General features: G+C 62.6%; 1 protein-coding gene across 1 annotated transcript; it reads left to right on the top strand.

The window, feature by feature from the left end:
- The first annotated feature begins 1,096 nt into the window (after window positions 1-1,096).
- EFHD2 (EF-hand domain family member D2) lies at window positions 1,097-17,167 on the top strand. Its single transcript, XM_084875385.1, has 4 exons — window positions 1,097-1,498; window positions 13,615-13,762; window positions 14,688-14,822; window positions 15,671-17,167. The coding sequence occupies exons 1-4, from the start codon at window positions 1,191-1,193 to the stop codon at window positions 15,800-15,802; spliced, it is 723 nt and encodes a 240-aa protein (XP_084731511.1). The 5' UTR covers window positions 1,097-1,190; the 3' UTR covers window positions 15,803-17,167.
- The last annotated feature ends 1,329 nt before the right edge of the window (window positions 17,168-18,496 follow it).

Raw genomic sequence — 18,496 nt, 5'->3', positions numbered from 1 at the left:
GGGTGCTGGCTGACAGACAGAGTTCCGGGCCGAACCCCAGAGATCGGGGTTTGTCTGTCTGGATCGGAGGCGGGGACTCTGATTATTAAACGTCACCCTCCTCCTACCCGCTCTGCAGGCCCCGCAGTGTGAAGGTGACAGGCCAGACCACAGGCCAGACCGCATCCTGTGGGCCTTTGCAGAGGACGCGTCTCCTCGGAGGCCCTAGCAGACAGCGGGGGCCCAGCACCCATTCCTCTGGTGTTTTAGCTAAGTCATCCCTGTGATGAGCTGGGCCGAAGGCGTGGGGGGGAGGGGATGCCCATTTCGCTCTCCCCCAGGCTCCAACACCCTTCAGGGCTGAGGCCCAGCCGCATCACAATATCCTCGCGACCGCTGGTCCATCCTTTTCTAACAGATGCAGCAGCTTACCATACATCTAAACCTGAGGAGTGGGGGGCGTCAGGGGGAGGGCGGGGGGAGTCCCTGCTCCCCGGGGCCCACCTTCTTCACACCCGTACAACCCCCTCCCCTCCGTGACAACCCCAGTGTGTAACAACCAGCCGTCTCCATGACGACCGACAGGGTGTCACGGACACAGCCGTGATTTCGACTCCACCGCGTGGAGATCCCGGAGCAGGGGGTGGGGGCGGCGACCCCCAAAGCCCTGACCCCCCTTCCCTCCAGACTGCGGAGCGGGAAGCCCCTCCTCCTTCCCGCCGGGCTCCGGGCCCGGCCCGACCTCCCCGGCTCCGGGGGCGCAGGGAGCATGGAGACGGGGCTGGGTCCTTGCGGAGTGCTGGCGGGCTCTGCGCCCCCGGCTGACTCCGAGCCCCCGCGGCCCGCTGCGCAGGGCCGAGGCGGGGGCCAGGGCTGGGGCGGGGCCGGGGGCCGGGGGGGGGGGCGGGGGGCGGGGCTGTGATCCGGGGCGGGGCCTGGGGTGAGGGCGGGGCCGGGCGGGGGCCGGGGCGGGGGCCTGGGGTGAGGGCGGGGCCGGGCGGGGGCCGGGGGCGGGGCTGTGAGCCGGGGCGGGGCCTGGGTGAGGGCGGGGGCGGGGCCGGGGCGGGGAGCGGGCGGGCCCGCGGGGCGCAGGCCCCTCCCCGGGGCGGGCCGGCCGGGCGGGGAGTGTCAGGAAGAGGAGACGCGCCAGAGGCGGCGCGGCGCGCGGCGGGCGAGCAGGGGCGGCCGAGGCGAGCGCCGCGCGGGCCACCATGGCCACGGACGAGCTGGCCAGCAAGCTGAGCCGGCGGCTGCAGATGGAGGACGAGGGCGAGGTTGGCGGCGAGGCCCCCGGGCAGCCAGGCCTGAACGGGGCGGCGGCGGCCGGGGCGCAGGACGAGGCGGCCGAGGCGCTGGGCAGCGCGGACGACGAGCTGAGCGCCAAGCTGCTGCGGCGCGCCGACCTCAACCAGGGCCTCGGCGAGCCCCAGTCGCCCAGCCGCCGCGTCTTCAACCCCTACACCGAGTTCAAGGAGTTCTCCAGGAAGCAGATCAAGGACATGGAGAGGATGTTCAAGCAGTGAGTGCCCCCTCCACCCCCCACCATCGGCCGCCGCGGGCCCCAGCCCCGACCCCGCGCCGCCCGAGACCCCCGCTGCCCGCCCAGCTCCCCGAATCCCCGCACACCAGGAATGGGGATCCCCTCCTGCCAGCCTGGCTCCCCAAATCCCCGCACACCAGGGATGGGGACCCCCACTGCCAGCCCAGCTCCCCAATCCCCACACACCAGGGATGGGGACCCAGCGGCCCCTTCCAGATAAACACGAGCAGCAGGGACCCTCCGCCCCACCGGGCCAACGGGTCTGGGCATCCCCAGGCCCTGGCTCCGACCCCTCCGCTGGGTGACGCCACCCCTGGTGCACCAGACACAGGCACAGGAGTGGGGGACCCGGCGGCTCCTTCTAGATCGTCACGAGCCCGGGGAGCCCCCGCTATCCCTGCTTACATGGCTCTGAACACGCCGGGCCTCCTGCCTAGGACCTGCCCTGTTCGTGACATTCCCCCCACCATCTGACACTGAGACTGAGGACTCCCTAGGCGTCCCTTCCACCCCCCACAAGCTACGGGAATTCCCACCCCCACCTCAACACCGCCCCCCCCCCCCAGCAAAGGTAGCCATACCCTGCACCCCATGCCACACGCATTCCTCACTTGGGGTCTCTTCGTTCCCTCTGCCTGTCTCAGACCCCCTCCCCCTCCCCCTGTAGATATTCAGCACCTCGGAGCAAACTATGATCAAAACCCTTCAGCCCCTCCCACCCCTACCCCCTCCACTCTGTTAGCCAGGACCCTGAGCCTGACCCTCCGGTGGTCTCCCCAGAGAGGGACCCCTCAGCCCCTGCCCCTCCCCATTCGGCAGGTATGTGCAACTTCTCCCTCCCCCCCCACCCCCACACATATCTCCTAAGGGCTCAGTCCCCTCCACTCCCCACATACGGGCCCTCCCTCCTCTTGCCCTCACCCCAACCCCCACCCAGCCGCTTTGCCATCACTGCCCCCTGCTCCCTGTCAGAAAGTCCCATCTCTCTGCGCCCCCTCCCCTGTGCCCTCCTTGCTACTGTGCGTCCCCTTCCCGCCCCGCACAGGGTCCCGGGTGCCCACACCTTCCTCACCTCCCAGTTGCTCTCAGCCTTACCCTTCCCTGCACATGGGACCACACCTGTGTGCTCGGCAGGCTGGACAGACACCCGGTGGGTGGACTTAGCCCTTCCCCCTCAACATAACACCCTTACTCGCTCTGCTGAGGGAGAGAAAGGGTGCCAGGTCCCCTCTGGGCATCCCTGATTCAGCCCCGGTGGGATGGAGACGGTCAGTCACACGACCCTCTGGCTCCCCTTCCTTTGGCACCCTTCCCACTTCCTGTCCCAGAGGGGGCCCAGCCCGGAGTCCTGGTCTGAGTGGGTCTGGGAGGAAGTGGAGAGCAGGTCTGGGGTGGAGGAGTCAGGAGGCCTCTGACCGGGGACAAACAGCCCCAGGCGGGAGGTAGAGCCGGCTGGGGGCTGGGGGCTGGGGCTGGGGCTGCGTCTCCGCCACAGACAGCTGGCTGTCCAGCCCGAGGCCAGCCGGAAGCACAACAAGGTGGGGTTTTGCAACCTCAGAGCTGGATCACGGCTCTTCCCACTTCTCGCCCTTGCTGCAGCTGCTGCTTCTGCATTTGGCCCCAACCGCAGGGGAAGAGGTTTCTGGTTCCCAGGCCTGGCGGGCTGGGTGCCCCCTGCTCTTCTAGGGGCCCCCCTGGGGGAAAGCAGCCCTGGACCCCCCTCTGGGCCTCTGCGTGCCGGTCCCAGGCCCGGCAGCTGCCTCTCTGACCGGCTTGCTGGGAGTTCTAAAGTTTCTTCCCAGCCAGACTGGCGCGGTCAGGAAAGCGAGGAAATGGCCCAACGAGGAGATTTCCAGGAGGTGACGGTTTCCAAAACTCTGGCAGGAACAGATTGACGGCTCCTTGAGCCCAGGATGGGTGTCTCTTGCCTGTGGGGAACTTCCTTGTAGGGGCTGCCCCCGGGGGAGTGCAGGAGAGGTGACTCTGCAGCCGAGATCCCCCACTGAGGCACCCAGGAGCTCACTGCCTCTCCTAGGCCAAGGGGGGCCGTCATCCCCATGGCCCATTGGGGGTTTGGGGCACAGACGTAACTTGTCAGGATCGGAACCCGCCAGTCTCTGACTCAAAAAACCTGTGTTCTTTCCGTGTTCCCAGTCACAGCCGTCGGCTCCCACGTGGGAAAACACGCTCCTCCAGCACCCCTTCCGTGTTCATCATGGGTGATTTTCTGCCCGGGAGCCCACCCAGCAGCACCCCCTCCTTTCCCCCGGAACCCTCCTTCTCTTGGGGTTCCACAGCACCCCTCCCCCATTACCCTCTACCCCCCTAAGAAAAGCATGAGCTGTTTGGGGAGCCCAGCTGAGCTGCCCGCAGCGCAGGGCCTGCCTCCGGGCTGGGGGAGTGGTCCGCGTTTGCAGAACAAGCTGGCTTGTTGCAGAGGCTGTTCCTGGTGTTGGTTTGACTAGAACTTCAGGAGGACTTGGGGGAGCGGGGCCCTTGCAGGCCGCCTCTTGGCACCGCTGCCGCCTGCTGCTGGGGGCGCTGGGCGGGGGGAGGGGCAGGAAGGGGCCAGGGAGCTGGACTTCGAGGGAAGGAAGTGCTGCCCGCCGGGGGCCCGGCCTGAATGGAAAGCTGCAGGTTTTGTATTCAAGGAAACAAGGCCTCTCTGTGCCAGCCGAGGCCGAGGCCGGCGGGGAGCGGCCAGCAGCCAGGCTCTCGTGGAGGACAAAACGCCAGTTCTGCTTCTGCTGCCCGAGAGGGGCTGCTACCCGCTGGGCCCCAGCAGGGCCTCGGGACCACAGCCAGGGCTCCGCTGAGCGGCTGCCCCCCTGGTCCCCGGCTCCCGAGCAGGGAGGGGGTCCGGCCCTCCTGGGAAGCCGTCCGCCAGAGCCCCGTGGGGAGACGGGAGGGCAGAGGGAGCTGGGAGCCGGCCTTTTCTTGGCGGCCAAGACCCTGGGTGTCTTGTGCCTCTGCCCTAAGGTGACCAGACGTCCCGCTTTTGGCGGGACCGTCTCGATTTTTAACAATTTGGCCCGCGGCCCGCGGCGTTTTAAAAAATTCCTGATCGGGAATTTTTTAAAACGCCGCGGGCCGCGGGCCAAATTGTTAAAAATCAGGATGTCTGGTCACCTAACTCTACCCCTGCGTTACTAGAGTGCCTGCCCTCCCTGAGCCTCAGTCTTCCCGCCTGTAAGGAGCATGCTCTCTCTGATTATTTGCAAAGGGGATTCGGCAGTGACCTTACTACTGAGGGGCCCTGAGCCCTCCTACGTGGCAGAACTGCCTCCCTCCCAGGGTCCTTCAGTCCGTCCATCCCGTGTTCGTGGGCAGATGCTCCCAGAGGAGGGAGGTGGGGGAGAGCGATGGGGACCAGGGACATGGGCCTGCACCCCCATCCCTGACCTCGCCCTGCAACCATGAAGGTTCCGGCAGGGACAGACCTCGAGGGTGGGCTCCAGCCCTTCTCCCCATTTTACAGAAGAGAAAGCTAAGACCCGGAAAGGTGCAGTGGGGTCCCAGGGAGGTTTTCAGTGGCCGAGCAGAGCGCCCTTGTCCGGGCAGCGGGGACAGTGGTGCCCGCTTCTGGGGCTGGAGCTGCAAGGAGGTGACACGTGTGGAGCCTGGCACAGCGCCGGCCTGTGGGTGCACCTCGTCAGCGGAGCCTGGACAATCCATCCTCCCTCCCTGTGCAGCTCAGGCTGCGCCCGCTGCCTCTGGTCCACCCTCTCCCCACCCCCACCCCCACCCCCACCCTCACCCCGGGGCCGTCTCTGGCACCTCCAGGCAAGGGGGGAAGGCGTGGCCCCAGAGAACGTCCAGGGGCCCCTGTGGGCTGGCAGCAGCCTGCGTGGGACTCTGCAGGGTTCTGTAAGCGGAGACCCGCTGGAGACGTAGGCGGCGTGTCATGCGGAGAGGGCTGTGGAATCCGAGGAAGATGCCCTAGTTCCCTGCCTCGCCCAGCCCCGTCCCCAGCCGCCTCGTCTCATGACCCCTTGCGTCAGAGGCAGGCTTCCCTCTGCTGGACTCCTCTTCCCTCCTCTTCACCGCTGGGATCCTTGCCGCTCACAGCTCCTCCCCTCTCCTCCCTGGAAGGCAGTGTGGTGCAGTGGTTAGAGGAAGAGCCTTTGGACTCTGCGGCTCTGGGCCCTGGGACGGAAGGAACACCGAGCCCTTTCTGAGCCTCGGTTCCTCACCTCAGAACAGGGAGAGTCAGGGGACCCCCCTTCATGGGGGTGGCACGTGGTACTGAGCCCGGGGCTTGGCACGAAATAAGTCCTTAGTAAGTGACTTAGTAAGGCACCATCAGCGCCAGCCCCAATGGCGGTTGTCTGAGCTGTCACCACACTGCCTCCGCCTACCCCCAGGGAGCTCCTGGACTGGCAGCACGCCGCCCGCTTCGGGCCAGAGTGACAGGGACCCAGCAAAGCAGACGCCCCTGCCGACAGACACTCTGATTGACAGCTCCACGTGGCTTTGATACATAGCAAAAACGGGGACAGGAATTCATGATCGCGTAGTTACGGGAAGGCGGGCGGCAGAGAAAGGGGAAGAGCAGACAGGGGCTCCGGAGTGGCACAGAAGCGGAACTCCGACGCCCGATCGGATGCCCGGCTTCTCCGAGTCTCAGTTTCCCCCGGGGCTGCAGAACCAGGTGACGTTCTGAGGATTTGATTCCAGAAGCCTTTGTAGAGTCCACCATGGGGTCTGGTCTGTGGGTCTTGGGGAGCATAGGTGGAGCATTCTGGAAAGCCTCGACCCCCCCTCTTTGGATCACTCATCTAACAGACGTTACATAAGGTCCTGCTGTGAGCAAGTCCCACCCAGAAACTACGGGGTCCCCGTCCCTGCCCTCAAGGAGCCTAACGGCCCAGAGAGCAGTGTGTACAGGGGCCTTTGGGGAGAGAGAAGGGGCCCACTGGGCTCGAGACGGGAGGTCCCATTTCTTTATTTCTCCCTCGAGCACTGTAAGTCCCAAAGGAACGCCATGATGCTGGGCCCTCCTCCGCCAGCCCCTGCCTCCCACCCTCTCGCTGCTCAGTGGAGCCACTAGGCCACTTACTCCCAAAGGGGCCTGTGGTGTTATTTCAGAAACTGAATTTAACCCTCACACCCACACAGGGAGGTCAGCCCTATCCTTATCCCCATTTACCAGATGAGGACACTGAGGCTCCCTATATTTTTTTAAATATATTTTATTGATTTTTCACAGAGAGGAAGAGACAGGGACAGAGAGTTAGAAACATTGATCAGCTGCCTCTTGCACACCCCCATTGGGGATGTGCCCGCAACCAAGGCACATGCCCTTGACCAGAATCGAACCTGGGACCTTTCAGTCCGCAGGCCGATGCTCTATCCATTGAGCCAAACCGGCTTCAGCCAGAGACTCCCTATGTTGGTGGCAGGATTAGAACCAGGTCCAGGGTGAGGGCTGTGTTTATGGTTGGGGGGGGGGGGGGGCTTTCAGAGCCTCAGGGGGAGACCCTCTGGGGAGGGAGGATTTCCAGCCTCAGTGCTCACCCTCTGCTCGCCCTCCTTCCCCTCTGGTTCTGAGTCACCTTTCTCCTCCCCCAGGCACTTTTAGTTCCCGTTTGGTTTGCACCTTCCCTTCCCGGCAGCCTTCTCTCCGTCCTGCCCCGGGGCCCAAGGCCTGCCTCAGCTGACCAGGCTCTGCTGCCTCAGGGGAGGTTAAAGGCCTTTCCTGCAAGGGAAGGAGGAGGGCGGCACTGCCACCTCAGCAGGGACGGTCCCCACACATTCCAGCAGCTGAGTTCCCATTGGCATCGGCTGGGCAGCCTTCTGCTGCAAGGACTTCTGCTTTTCAAGGCCTGCAGAGAAGTGGGGTTCCGTGCCAGGAAGGAGGCCCTCCCCCCCAGGTTCCCAGCTCCAGCCCCCCCCAGCACTCCGCCTCCCTCTGATTGAAAGGGCCACTCCTTTCCAGGCCTGTATCTCTTGAACGCCCTGTGAGATTATCATACCCATTTCACTGATACGTAGACTGAGCCTGGGAAGCTTCACCGGACTTGTCCAAAGCCCCACCGCTGGTCAGGAAGTAAGAAACATGAGACCGGACTTGAAACCAGGTCTGCCTCCACTCCCTCCAAGTCCTTGCTCCCATGGGACCCAGACAGAGCAGCACCCGCGTTGCTCGGGAGCTGGTAGGAACGCCGATGCCCAGGTGCCACCCCAGATCTCCTGGATCAGAATCTGCATTTTAACCAGATCCACCGGGTGTGCGTGTTAAGGGCAGGCAGGGAGGGAGGCAGTTTAGGGTGAGCTGGCAGGAAACCCACCCTGACACCAGGGGTGGAGGGTGTTGCCCACCCGGGCCAGTGTGAAGTGGTTGAACCCCCACTTAGGATGGTCTCCAGCCCTGACAGCCCCCAGCAGGCTGCCATCAGCCTCGGGTCTCCCACTGGATCCTCAGAGCAGCACACGCCCACGCACGCACCCTGGGCTGACACACACCCCCTGGGCTGACACACACCCTAGGCTGACACACACACCCTGGGCTGACACACACTGACACACACACCCTGGGCTGACACACACCCCGGGCTGACGCAGGGCCACGGGTTACCTTTCAGATCCTGCAGATAAGGCGGGAGGAAGTGGTGAGCAGCTGGGTTTTCCCCACATGAGTCAGGCAGCGTCTGGTGGGGGCGTGCAGAACGGATGGCACTGCCAGGCTGTCATCACCCAGCGTGTGTGCATCCACCCTCGCGGGGGTTGGCCGCGGGGCCAGGCTGGCCGTACGGAACAGCAAAGCCAGGGTTTCTCTCGCTGGCAGAACTGTCCTGCCCCAAGGGACCGAGGTTCGCATTTCGTAGGACAGAGTGGAGGCCTAGGAGCTCCTGGGGCCTCCCCAGACAAGAGCGGGGAGGACGGGGTCTGTGAATGCTGAGACCAAAGCCAGGTGGGCCTGGGGTGGGGGTAGGGGGGACGGGGAGATGGGTTCTTGGTCCATAAACACCGCCTCCTGTTGTCTGTCTTCCTGGACTCCCGTGGGCAGAGGGGCCATCAGCAAAGGCCTCGGGCAGGAATCAGAAGAGACAGATCGGGGTGCCCTGTGCTCCCAAGCCAACTGCTCCTGCCTCCCCCTGTGCAGAAGCTGCCATAGCCCCTCACCTGCCGTCGGGCTGTGCAGCACAGCTGACGGGTGGGGAGGGTGGTGTGTGAGGCTCAGCTTTCCACTGCAGCTCCTAAGCCAAAATGGGCTGCCCGAAGGAGGCAGGGAGCCTCCCGTCCTCCGGATATTCAAGCGGGAAAAGCACATTTAGAGTCTGACCCTCACCAGTGGCTCCATGCGGTGGCCTCCAGTGTGCCTGCCCCAACCCTGGCTTCTCCACTACAGGGTCTGCGGCATCAGGATGCAGCGTAGCAGCTAAAAGTGCGTGTTTCCCAACCGGCCTGGCTTCGGACCCCAGCTGTGTTCTTGTGAACTGTGTGGCTTTAGCCAAGATGCTTCCCCCTGAGCCTCAGTCTCTCCATCTGTAGTATGGGGATGTTTATGCCTGCTTCCCTGAGTTCTTGTGGGGATCTGGTTCAGGACACCGGCACGGTGCCTGGCACATAGTAAGTGCTCAGTAAAGAGCAGACACTAATAATATTCTTATAAAAATAATAATAATATTCTTACGAAATGGGGACATTATTTCATAAGAATATTATTAGTGCCTACCCCCATGACTCCTGGTTATCGGGACCGAGGGCGGGAGCGGGGAGGGGCAGCCGGCTGGTGGGACCTGCTCTACCCAAAGAGCAGAGTCCGCTGGGTGGTGCCGCCTGTGCCACTTCCAAGGACGGCTGGGAGGCGATTTTGTCGCTGCATCCGGGGCAGCAGCTGCCGCCCTCGCTGTTGAGAGCTATGCAGGGGGAGGCGGGCAGGAATGTGGGCACGGCGCCAGGGGCAGCCACCTCCCTCCAGGGCCGGAGAAAAGTGCTGAGCTCCAGCCCGGGAGCTTTGCTGCCAGTCTCGCCAATGGAATGGGGCCTCCCAGGCAGGCCCCACGCCCGGCTCTCAGCCCAGCCTCCCCTCGCCCTGCGAACTTGAGGATTCAGGACCCTCCATGGGACCAGGAAGAAGAGGGAGGCAGGCAGGCAGGCAGGCAGGCAGGGAGGACAGATTTTGGAATCTTGCGATCTGCCAACTGGGTGACCCTGGCTGGTTGCTGCCCGCTCTGGGCCCCCCAGGGTCACCCCGTTAGCATGAAGGGGGTAGACCAGGCTGTTCAGATGGCTCTCCTGTGCCAACTCTTCCCTGGATCCTCTGAGCCTCCTGCGGCCTCCGTTCCAGCTCAGGGAGGGGCTGATGGATGAGAGACCCCCCTCCCCCCCAGCCAGGGGGGTTCCTGTTGCCCTCCCGCCTAGAACATGGTTCTCTCCTGTGTGGCCAGTCGCCCGCCTGCGGGGGCACAATGACAGTCTCTGCCTTTGTCGCTTCCCTCCCTGGAGGAGGAGGGACAGGGAGTGACCTAGGGCCGGGGCTCCTCTCTCCCTCTGTGTCCTGTCTTTCCACCTCCCCCAGGGGCGGGGTCTTTGAGGTAGGCCTTGTGGGGGGAGTGGGGGGGCCTTCAGAAAAGGGGGAGATGCTGGAGGGACCTTGGAGATAGCTTGTCCAGCCCCTGTCTCCGGGCCAGTCTACCCCAGGCGTGTCCGCCCAGCCATGCACCATCGGGCCTGGCGCCAGGGGAGAAGCTGTTGTAATCTTTGTTATCACGAATGTGATTGTCACCATTATGTGCTAAGTACTGAACATAGTGTCTGGCTCTCAAAAGGTTCTCGGTGGCCACTGTGGTTATAACGACATTAGCAGCTTTTAAGCACTTGCTGTGTATGAGGCGTTGCATATCTCTAATCTCATGGAATCTTTGATCCTAAAGGTAGATATGAACAATAATAAATTTATTTTATTTTTTTTAATTATTTATTTGTATTAAGTGCTTACCCTAGACCAGGATCTGTGCTAAGGGTCTCTTTTGACTCTTTCCTCGGTCCTGAGATGGGTCCTCTGATACCCAGGATGGGGAAATTGAGGTTTCGGGGAACAGGTGGTTTGACCAGGGTCACCCAGCCAGCCGGTGACAGATCAGAGGTTCAGACCCAGGTCAGTCTCAGCAGAATTGATGTGAGCACAACCTTTCAAGGTCCTCTTCAGGTTAACCCTGGTACCTGGCTGAGCCCACCCACGTCAGAGCCCACCCATATGTGGGTGCCCGCTCCCGGGATCTCATGGGAACAGCCTTCTCCAATGTCTCCTCTGGGGGCCCAGCTCCCACCCCAGCACCTGGCCCCTCCCTGACCTCCATCACACACCCCCCTTCCTGGCTATCAATCCACTGGCACTTCGGCCAGTCCCTGCATTGCCCCCCTGGGGGCTGGAGCCGCCCAGGACCGAGCCCGGGCTCAGTAATTGATCGACCTTTGATTGATGCAGGCGGCGGCTCAAGCTGTGGTTTAGGCTGCTGCCCAGCCAGGCCCAGAGCTGCCAAAGCCCAAGCGATCCAGAGCCCAAGTGTGCGTCCAAGTTTGGACACTGTATCTGCACTTCCTCTGAAACTGAGCCGCCTCCAGCTGCGGGAGAAGCCCGGCCGCTGAGCAGTAAATAAAGCTGGGCTCAGGAGAGGGCGGGGTGGCGGAGAGTGGAGGGCGGGAATCGGAGGCAGGGGGTTCAAATCCCCGGCCTGCTGGTTCTCGGGCCAGTACCTTCACCTCTGCAGCCCACGGGGACAGAGTGCTGACCTCCCAGGATGGCTGAGCGCAGGGGGTGTAAAGAGAACGTTCCTGTTGCATAGTAGGAGCTTGCTAACATCTTGTTACAGGGGTGGAGCCAGCTCTGGATGCAGGTGCTGAGTGCTGGCGTGTATGAGCCCAGCCCTCACAGTGACCCGGTGCGAGTCGCCAGGATGGCAGGGGGTCTCGGCCTTGGCTGGAGGCTTACATGGCACCGGCTGCCGGAACCCAGGCAGCCGGCACCGGCCCTGACATGCCCCTGACCTTCACTGGAGCCCAAGTTCAGGAAGCGGTCGGAGCCTTGTTTTCCCAGGAGGGGAGCCCCTGGGAAAGCTGGTGTCCTACCTATCCCTAAGGGCCACCCAGCCCCTTCCCAACTGGCAAACAGGCCCCATGCGGGAAGGAGGGGCCGCTGCCTTGCCCCCCGAAAGGTTCCTCCAGCTCTGAGTGGAGCCTGGACCATGGGATCATGGGCCTGCCCAACCCTCAGACTCCCACAGCCCTCTACGCACTCGCATCTGCTTCCAGCCCAGCCATGGCCACTGCCCCGGGGACCGCGGGCCCGTCTGTCCCCAGTCCGCCCGCTCGCCTGGTGGGGAGGAGGCTCGGGACCCTGTGTTCCCTGCGCCGCGCCATTGCCAACCACTGACTCACTTGCTCGGGATCTATTTATACCCCTCGCACAAATGCTCCGCTCAGCGCTTGCTCCAGGCAGGCGTCTCTGTGCTGCTGGCAGCCCCAGGACATGTGGAGGGGCTGGGCCGGACCAAATGTGCGGGTTGATAAGCCGATGCCATCTGGGGGGAGGGGATAGGCCACCTTTTTTTGCCACTGCTGTGAGACCTTGGGCAGGACACTGAACCTCTCTGAGCCTCCATTATAAAATACTTGTTTTTAAAACTTTTTATTGATTTCAGAGAGGAAAGGAGAAGGAGAGAGAGACAGAAGCATCGATGATGAGAGAGAATTATTCATTGGCTGCCTCCTGCGCGACCCCGGGGATGGAGCCTGCAACCCGGGCATGTGCCCTGACTGGGAATCGAACCGTGTGACCTCCTGGTTCAGAGGCGGATGCTCAACCACCGAGCCATGCCGGCCGGACAAAAATCAGGTTATTTTGAGAATTAAGTACAATAGAGTATGTCAGGTTCCTGGCACAAGGACAGATTTCTTTTTTTTTTTTTCCTAATATATTTTATTGATTTTGTACAGAGAGGAAGGAAGAGAGATAGAGAGTTAGAAACATCGATGAGAGAGAGTCATCGATCAGCTGCCTCTTGTACACCCCATACTGGGGATATGCCCGCAACCAAGGTACATGCCCTTGACCGGAATCGAACCCGGGGCCCTTCAGTCCCCAAGCCGACGCTCTATCCATTGAGCCAAACCGGTCCCGGCACAAGGACAGATTTCTGAGAGGAGGGCAGAGGATGGAGATGTGCGTTTAGATAGCAATGTCCAGTCTTCAGCACAGGTTTCCGGACCTCAGCCCCTCGTCACCCAGCCAGCTTGAGGCCTTGGGGACTGCACCAGGTTTCATGGGCTCAGAAGGCCCATCCTCCCGGCCCAGCCGGAGGCAGGCAGGCTGGCTCTGCTTGGCCTGACAGAGGGCCCGGCTGGTCTGTGCGAACAGCACCACGTCTGCCGAGCTGCGCCCCACGGCAGTGCCTCCCCCGCCCGGGGCCCCGGGCCAGGTCTGGAGGCCAGCGCCCACCAGGCTCTTACCCAGGAGGCCAGTGAGAGGGACGCTTAGACTCCCCTCCCCACCCTGTCCTGGCTGTGCGGGGCGCTGGGTGATAGAAAGAGACCTGAACCGTCATCTAATCACAGCTCGCTGCAGGCACCCCGCCCAGCTCGGTCCCTGAGCACACCCAGCCGCCCCCGGGAAAACAACCAGTGGCCCTCCCTCCTGTGACCTCTGGGCCTGCCCTGTGACACGTAGCACCTTCTGCCTCCCTCCTGGGAGGAGGCACGGATAGGAGAGAGATGGGGTAACCCTGGGAATGGTCAGTGAATGCTAACATGAGAGCCCACCCCACCCCCAATCCGTACCCCCGTGGGATTGCGAACTTCCTCTCCCTGCTTGTTCAGATCTCATGCGGGACAGAGGGGCTACGGCTTCAGCTTCCTTGCACAGCAGGCTTGCCCAAAACAGTACTTTTTTTTAACATGCAGGAGGCTACCACGCTAGGTAGTGAGTTCCCCATCATCAGAGGTAACCAAGCCCTCGTTGGGCCATAGATCAGGACTCCGTCTGGGACCTCAGCCTGGTCCATGATGGCATGTTGGTGGGAGGTGCCCTCTGAGCCCTGGCACACCGTCTGCGGTGTCCGGACGGCCTCAGGCCTGTCTCCTTGTGCTCACAGATACGATGCCGGCCGAGACGGCTTCATCGACCTGATGGAGCTCAAGCTCATGATGGAGAAACTCGGCGCCCCCCAGACCCACCTGGGCCTGAAGAACATGATCAAGGAGGTGGACGAGGACTTTGACAGCAAACTCAGCTTCCGGGAGGTGAGAGCCCTCTCTGCCATCGCGTGCATTGTCCTTGAGCACAGGGGGTTTGTCTTTGGTGAGGAGGGACATCCATTTCTTGTCGTGAGCACTTACGAAGTGACTTCTGTATACCCGGCCCTGTGAGGGCTCTGGGGGTGCAGCGAAGGCCCTGTGCCCCACGGTCCCAGAGTGCAGAGTGGGAGATGTCAGTGTGAAATGACACGCTGCCGTGACTCAGGAGGAGAGGGGGCGGGCGGAGGGAGCCACGGGGGCTGCGGGTCCGAGAGGAGCTGAGGACGGGGGCAGTTTGCAAGCCGGATCCCTCTCAGGCCTCACTCTGAGACGGGACCCATGGGCAGGCCTGTCCCGTGGAGGGGGACAGGCCCACCCAGCGGCAGTGGACCCCAGGCAGCATAGGGTTAAATGCTGGGGATAAGAGGCCTCCAAAGAGCAAGGGCCAGGCCTTGGAGAACTAGCAGGCAGCACAGAGAAAGGGACGGGCAGTCCAGGATAAGGGTTTGGACTCAGGACATGGGTTCACATCCTTCGTCCGTTTCTGGGGCTGAGATCTGGGGCACGTTCCTTCTTGCCCCTGGACCTTCCTCATTCTGTGATGTGGACCCTGTCTTGTCTTGTGAGGACTCGGTAAATGGGATGTAGCGTGGATTAGTCTGGGGAACGTGGGAGACCGCATTGAGAGGTAACCCCAGGCTGGGTCATCAAGACTCCTGGTAGCCGCTGAGTGTGGGCCAGCAGGCCTGCCGTAGCCCCGCGTCCTGGGAGGGCAGGAGCGGGGTCCCCTGGTGTCCCATTGTACAGATGGGCAGACCAAGGCCCGGAGAGGAAAGGCAGAACCCAGACCCCCGGCTCCCAGGGGGGCCGGCTGGGGCTGGGCGGCTCCCTTCCCTCACCCTGACACCCCCGTTTCTCCCCCCCCCGGCAGTTCCTCCTGATCTTCCACAAGGCGGCGGCCGGGGAGCTGCAAGAGGACAGCGGGCTGCACGTGCTGGCCAAGCTCTCCGAGATCGATGTCTCCACCGAAGGCGTCAAGGGGGCCAAGAGCTTCTTTGAGGCCAAGGTGAGGAGTGGGAGGAGGGACCGAGCCCGGTGCTGCCAGGGCCGGGGGTGGCCGGGATGTGATCCGCCCTGGGTTAGCTCGAGGGTCAGCAGCCCCGCCTGCCCTGAGCGGCTGCAGGCGGGGATGGGGAGCTGACGCCCAGGCTGCGATCCTTTCCCGCTGCCCCTGGGGTGGGTGAGGGGTGTGTATTCTTGACGAGAGGACCGTGGCCCCTGGCCACTAACTCAGGACTGGGCCGTAAAGGGTAGGCCCAGAGATAGGAGAGCAGGCCCAGAAACACACACTGGCTCCTGGGGCCTGTGGGAGACATTGCATGCACAGCACCCTTTCAGCACACGCTCAGATGGAGGGGAGCTCAGATGGAAGGGACCGTGGTTCCTGGATCCTGGTTCCCGGCCTCCTAGGGCCGGGATGCCCACCTTCCCTTGTTCCTCCCTCTTCCCATGTTAGCCAAGAACATTCCTTCAAAGGTCGCCTTCCCCCTCCTCCTGGGCTTCTGGGGCAGAGGGGGTGTTCAGGTCCATTGGTGGGGGGACCCCGGGCAGCTGTCTCCCCGAGACAGGAAGCAGGTTAACAATGCAGCATCCGAAGCCCCCACATACAGGACGGCGCCAAGCAGCAGCCGCCGAGCCTGTGTCATCTCTGTCAGCGAATCCACGGGGTCAGAGTTACCGAGCTTCAGGCTCTCAGTGGAGACACGGAGGCTCCAGAAGTGACTGAAGAGCCCGGCCCAGGGCAGTGAGAAGGGGAGCCGTGTGGGCACTGCTGGGCGGACCCCAGAGAGAGCCCACGTGGTGGAGCCTCAGAGACCCCTCCAGCCCTCCGCCATCACCTCCTCCCTCCGCCAGGTGCAGGCCATCAACGTGTCCAGCCGCTTCGAGGAGGAGATCAAGGCGGAGCAGGAGGAGCGCAAGAAGCAGGCGGAGGAGATGAAGCAGCGGAAGGCCGCCTTCAAGGAGCTGCAGTCCACCTTCAAGTAGCCGGGCTGGGCTCGCCCGCCAGCCCCGGCCCGGAGCCCCGGCCGGCCGGCGAGGGAAGTGGAAGGAAGGGGGGCAGAGCGGAGGCTGAGCTGGGGTCCTCCCTGTGTCTGAAGGGACCACACTGAAACCCACACACGTCTGTGAACACAGCCCATCGAGGTTCTGGCAGGGGTGACCGGGCCTCTCCCGCGCTCTGCCACGTTCCTGAGGCCGTGCCCCCAGCGCTGGCTCCCGGCTGGCCCGGCCCCCCTGTGTCCCTGCCTCCCTCGCAACCCTGGCTGTCCCCCGCCTGCTCCAGCGCTGCTCTCTGCCCGTGAGCCTGCCTGCCACGCACACCTCTCCCTGCCTCCTCCCCTCCTGCCCAGAGGCCTCCTGCCCTTCACTGGCCCCTTCCCAGCCTGGGGGAGCGACAGATGGCAGGAATTTCGGCTGGCTCCTAGAGGGGGACCTCAGGGTGCTCCACGCCCTGCACCTGTTCCTCCAGCCCGCCGCCTCCTTGCTGGCATGGGGGGTGGGGTGGGGGGGATAAGCAGGGGAAAGGCTTCTATTTTTGTGAAGGGACCAGGCCCTGGCACCCCACGCCACCCCAGTGCTCGGCCCAGCCAGGCAGGGTGAGGGGACAGCTGTGTCAATCTACCTCACTCTCGCAGCCATGGCAGGGAAGGCTCCGGGGGCAGACCACCACCTAGTCCCCGGGGACAGTCTGAGGGCTCCAGGGGGCTCTGGAGAGAGCAGGGGGGGTGGGGGTCAGGGGCGCCCCTCACAGGAAGGAAACCAGTGACGTCTCCGCCCTCCAGGAGGCGCCCCAGAAGTGCTTTAAGAGGTTTGCACGGACCAGGCCGTGGGGAGCCGGGGACCTCCCTGGGCCTTTCACACACCCCTTCCCCAGAGGGACTTCCACGGCCTTGTCACCAGCAACTGGACTGTCCTGTCACCCCCCTCCCCCACCCACCCATAGGAAGCATGGGGACCCCAGCCCCCCTGTGCCGCCGGCCCGGTCCCGCGCAGCCCCCATGTGCTCGCTCACGTGTGTGCGTGTCTGTGTGTGTCTGTCGCTGTGTCGTGAAGCTGTGCCCGCCACCCAGTCCCAACCAGTGAACAGCCGCCGGGGCCACGGTTATGCAACTTCTCTGTGTGTGTCCCGACAGCGCCCCCTGCTGTTCAGACCCCATAACTTTATTTTAGTAAAAATGCCCCCAAGAGTCTAAGAAGCCCCCGTCGGACATGCAGAGGTTTTATTTTTTTGGCCTTAGAATCTTCAGAAACAAGGGGGCCCTGACCCTCCGTGGCGGCCCCGGCCCTGGATTGCGTTTGCCTTAGTGGATCTGTTTACACAGATGAATATAAGAAGTTCTTTTTCTTTGGCTTGTTGCTTTTCTTCTTCTTCTTCTCCCTTCTCCTCCTCCTCCCCCCCCCCCACCCCCAAGAGCTACTTCTTCATTCGGTGGTACAATTATTTTTTTTAAACTAAAATAAGATAAAAATTCTATATTCTTATGTGCACGTGGTTCTTGTCGGCTGGTGGGGAGGGGGGGAGTGGGGAGGGGGCGAGGGCTGAGGTCACCCGGGTGCCAGGGGGCTCCTGTGTGGTGTCGGAAGCCAGGGGTGAGGGGCCCTTCCTAACGGGAGAGGCGGAGTCTGCTGTCCGCCTGCTGACACTGGATACAGGTTAACGGGTTTAATCCTCACAGCCAGCCCAAGGTGGGGGTGCTGCTTCTTTCCCAGACAAGAACAGGGCCGAAGCTGGTTTGGCTCAGTGGATGGAGCATCGGCCTGTGGACTGAGGGGTCCCGGGTTCGATTCCGGTCAGGGGCATGTGTCTTGGTTGCGGGCACATCCCCGGTAGGAGGTGTGCAGGAGGCAGCTGGTCAATGTTTCTCTCTCGTCCATGTTTCTAACTATCCCTCTCCCTCTCTGTAAAAAAAAGTCAATAAAATATATTAAAGAACAGGGAGACCCAGAAAATGTCCCGCAGGCAAGTAGGGTGCAGGCCAAGGGCCACTGAGCCCCCAGCCCGTGCCCCCAGCCAGTTCAGGGGGACATACATGTTCATGGGGCCGTGGTGCACATCGCTGTGGCTGGAAGTGGCATCAAAGCACCCCCTCTCCCAGGTCCAACCCGGGGTCCCTGGACTTTGGGTTTAGGTTGGGCATTACTGCCCCCGGGTGGACATCGGTGGTACTACAAAGGCCAGGATGCCCTGAGCCTGCGCTGTCCCATGTCAGGGCCTCCCCAATGGGTCACAGCTGGGAGGGGGCCCTGCACAAGACACGCCCTTTTCCCACCCTCCACCCCCCGCCCGACTCCCAGCCTGGGCAGAGGGCACAGGCTGAGGAATGTAAAAGCCTGAAGTGATTTGGGGATCAAGAGTGAGAAGGGAGCCAAACCTGTTTGGCTCAGTGGTGGAGCGTCGGTCTGCGGACTTGGGGGTCCCGGGTTCGATTCCGGTCGGGGGCATGTACCTTGGTTGCGGGCACATCCCCGGTGGGGGGTGTGCAGGAGGCAGCTGGTCGATGTTTCTCTCTCATCGACTTTTCTGGCTCTCTATCTCTCTCCCTTCTCTGTAAAAAAATCAATAAAATATATATTTTTAAAAAGAGTGAGAACTCAGGGCCAAAACCGGTTTGGCTCAATGGATAGAGCATCGGCTTGGGGACTGAAGGACCCGGGTTCGATTCCAGTCAAGGGCATGTA

The sequence above is a fragment of the Pipistrellus hanaki genome (genome assembly GCF_964339955.1).
Source record: "Pipistrellus hanaki genome assembly, chromosome: 2".
NCBI classification, from domain to species: Eukaryota; Metazoa; Chordata; class Mammalia; order Chiroptera; family Vespertilionidae; genus Pipistrellus; species Pipistrellus hanaki.
Note: the sequence above shows the minus strand (reverse complement) of the source record. Positions and strands in the feature narration are given on the sequence as shown.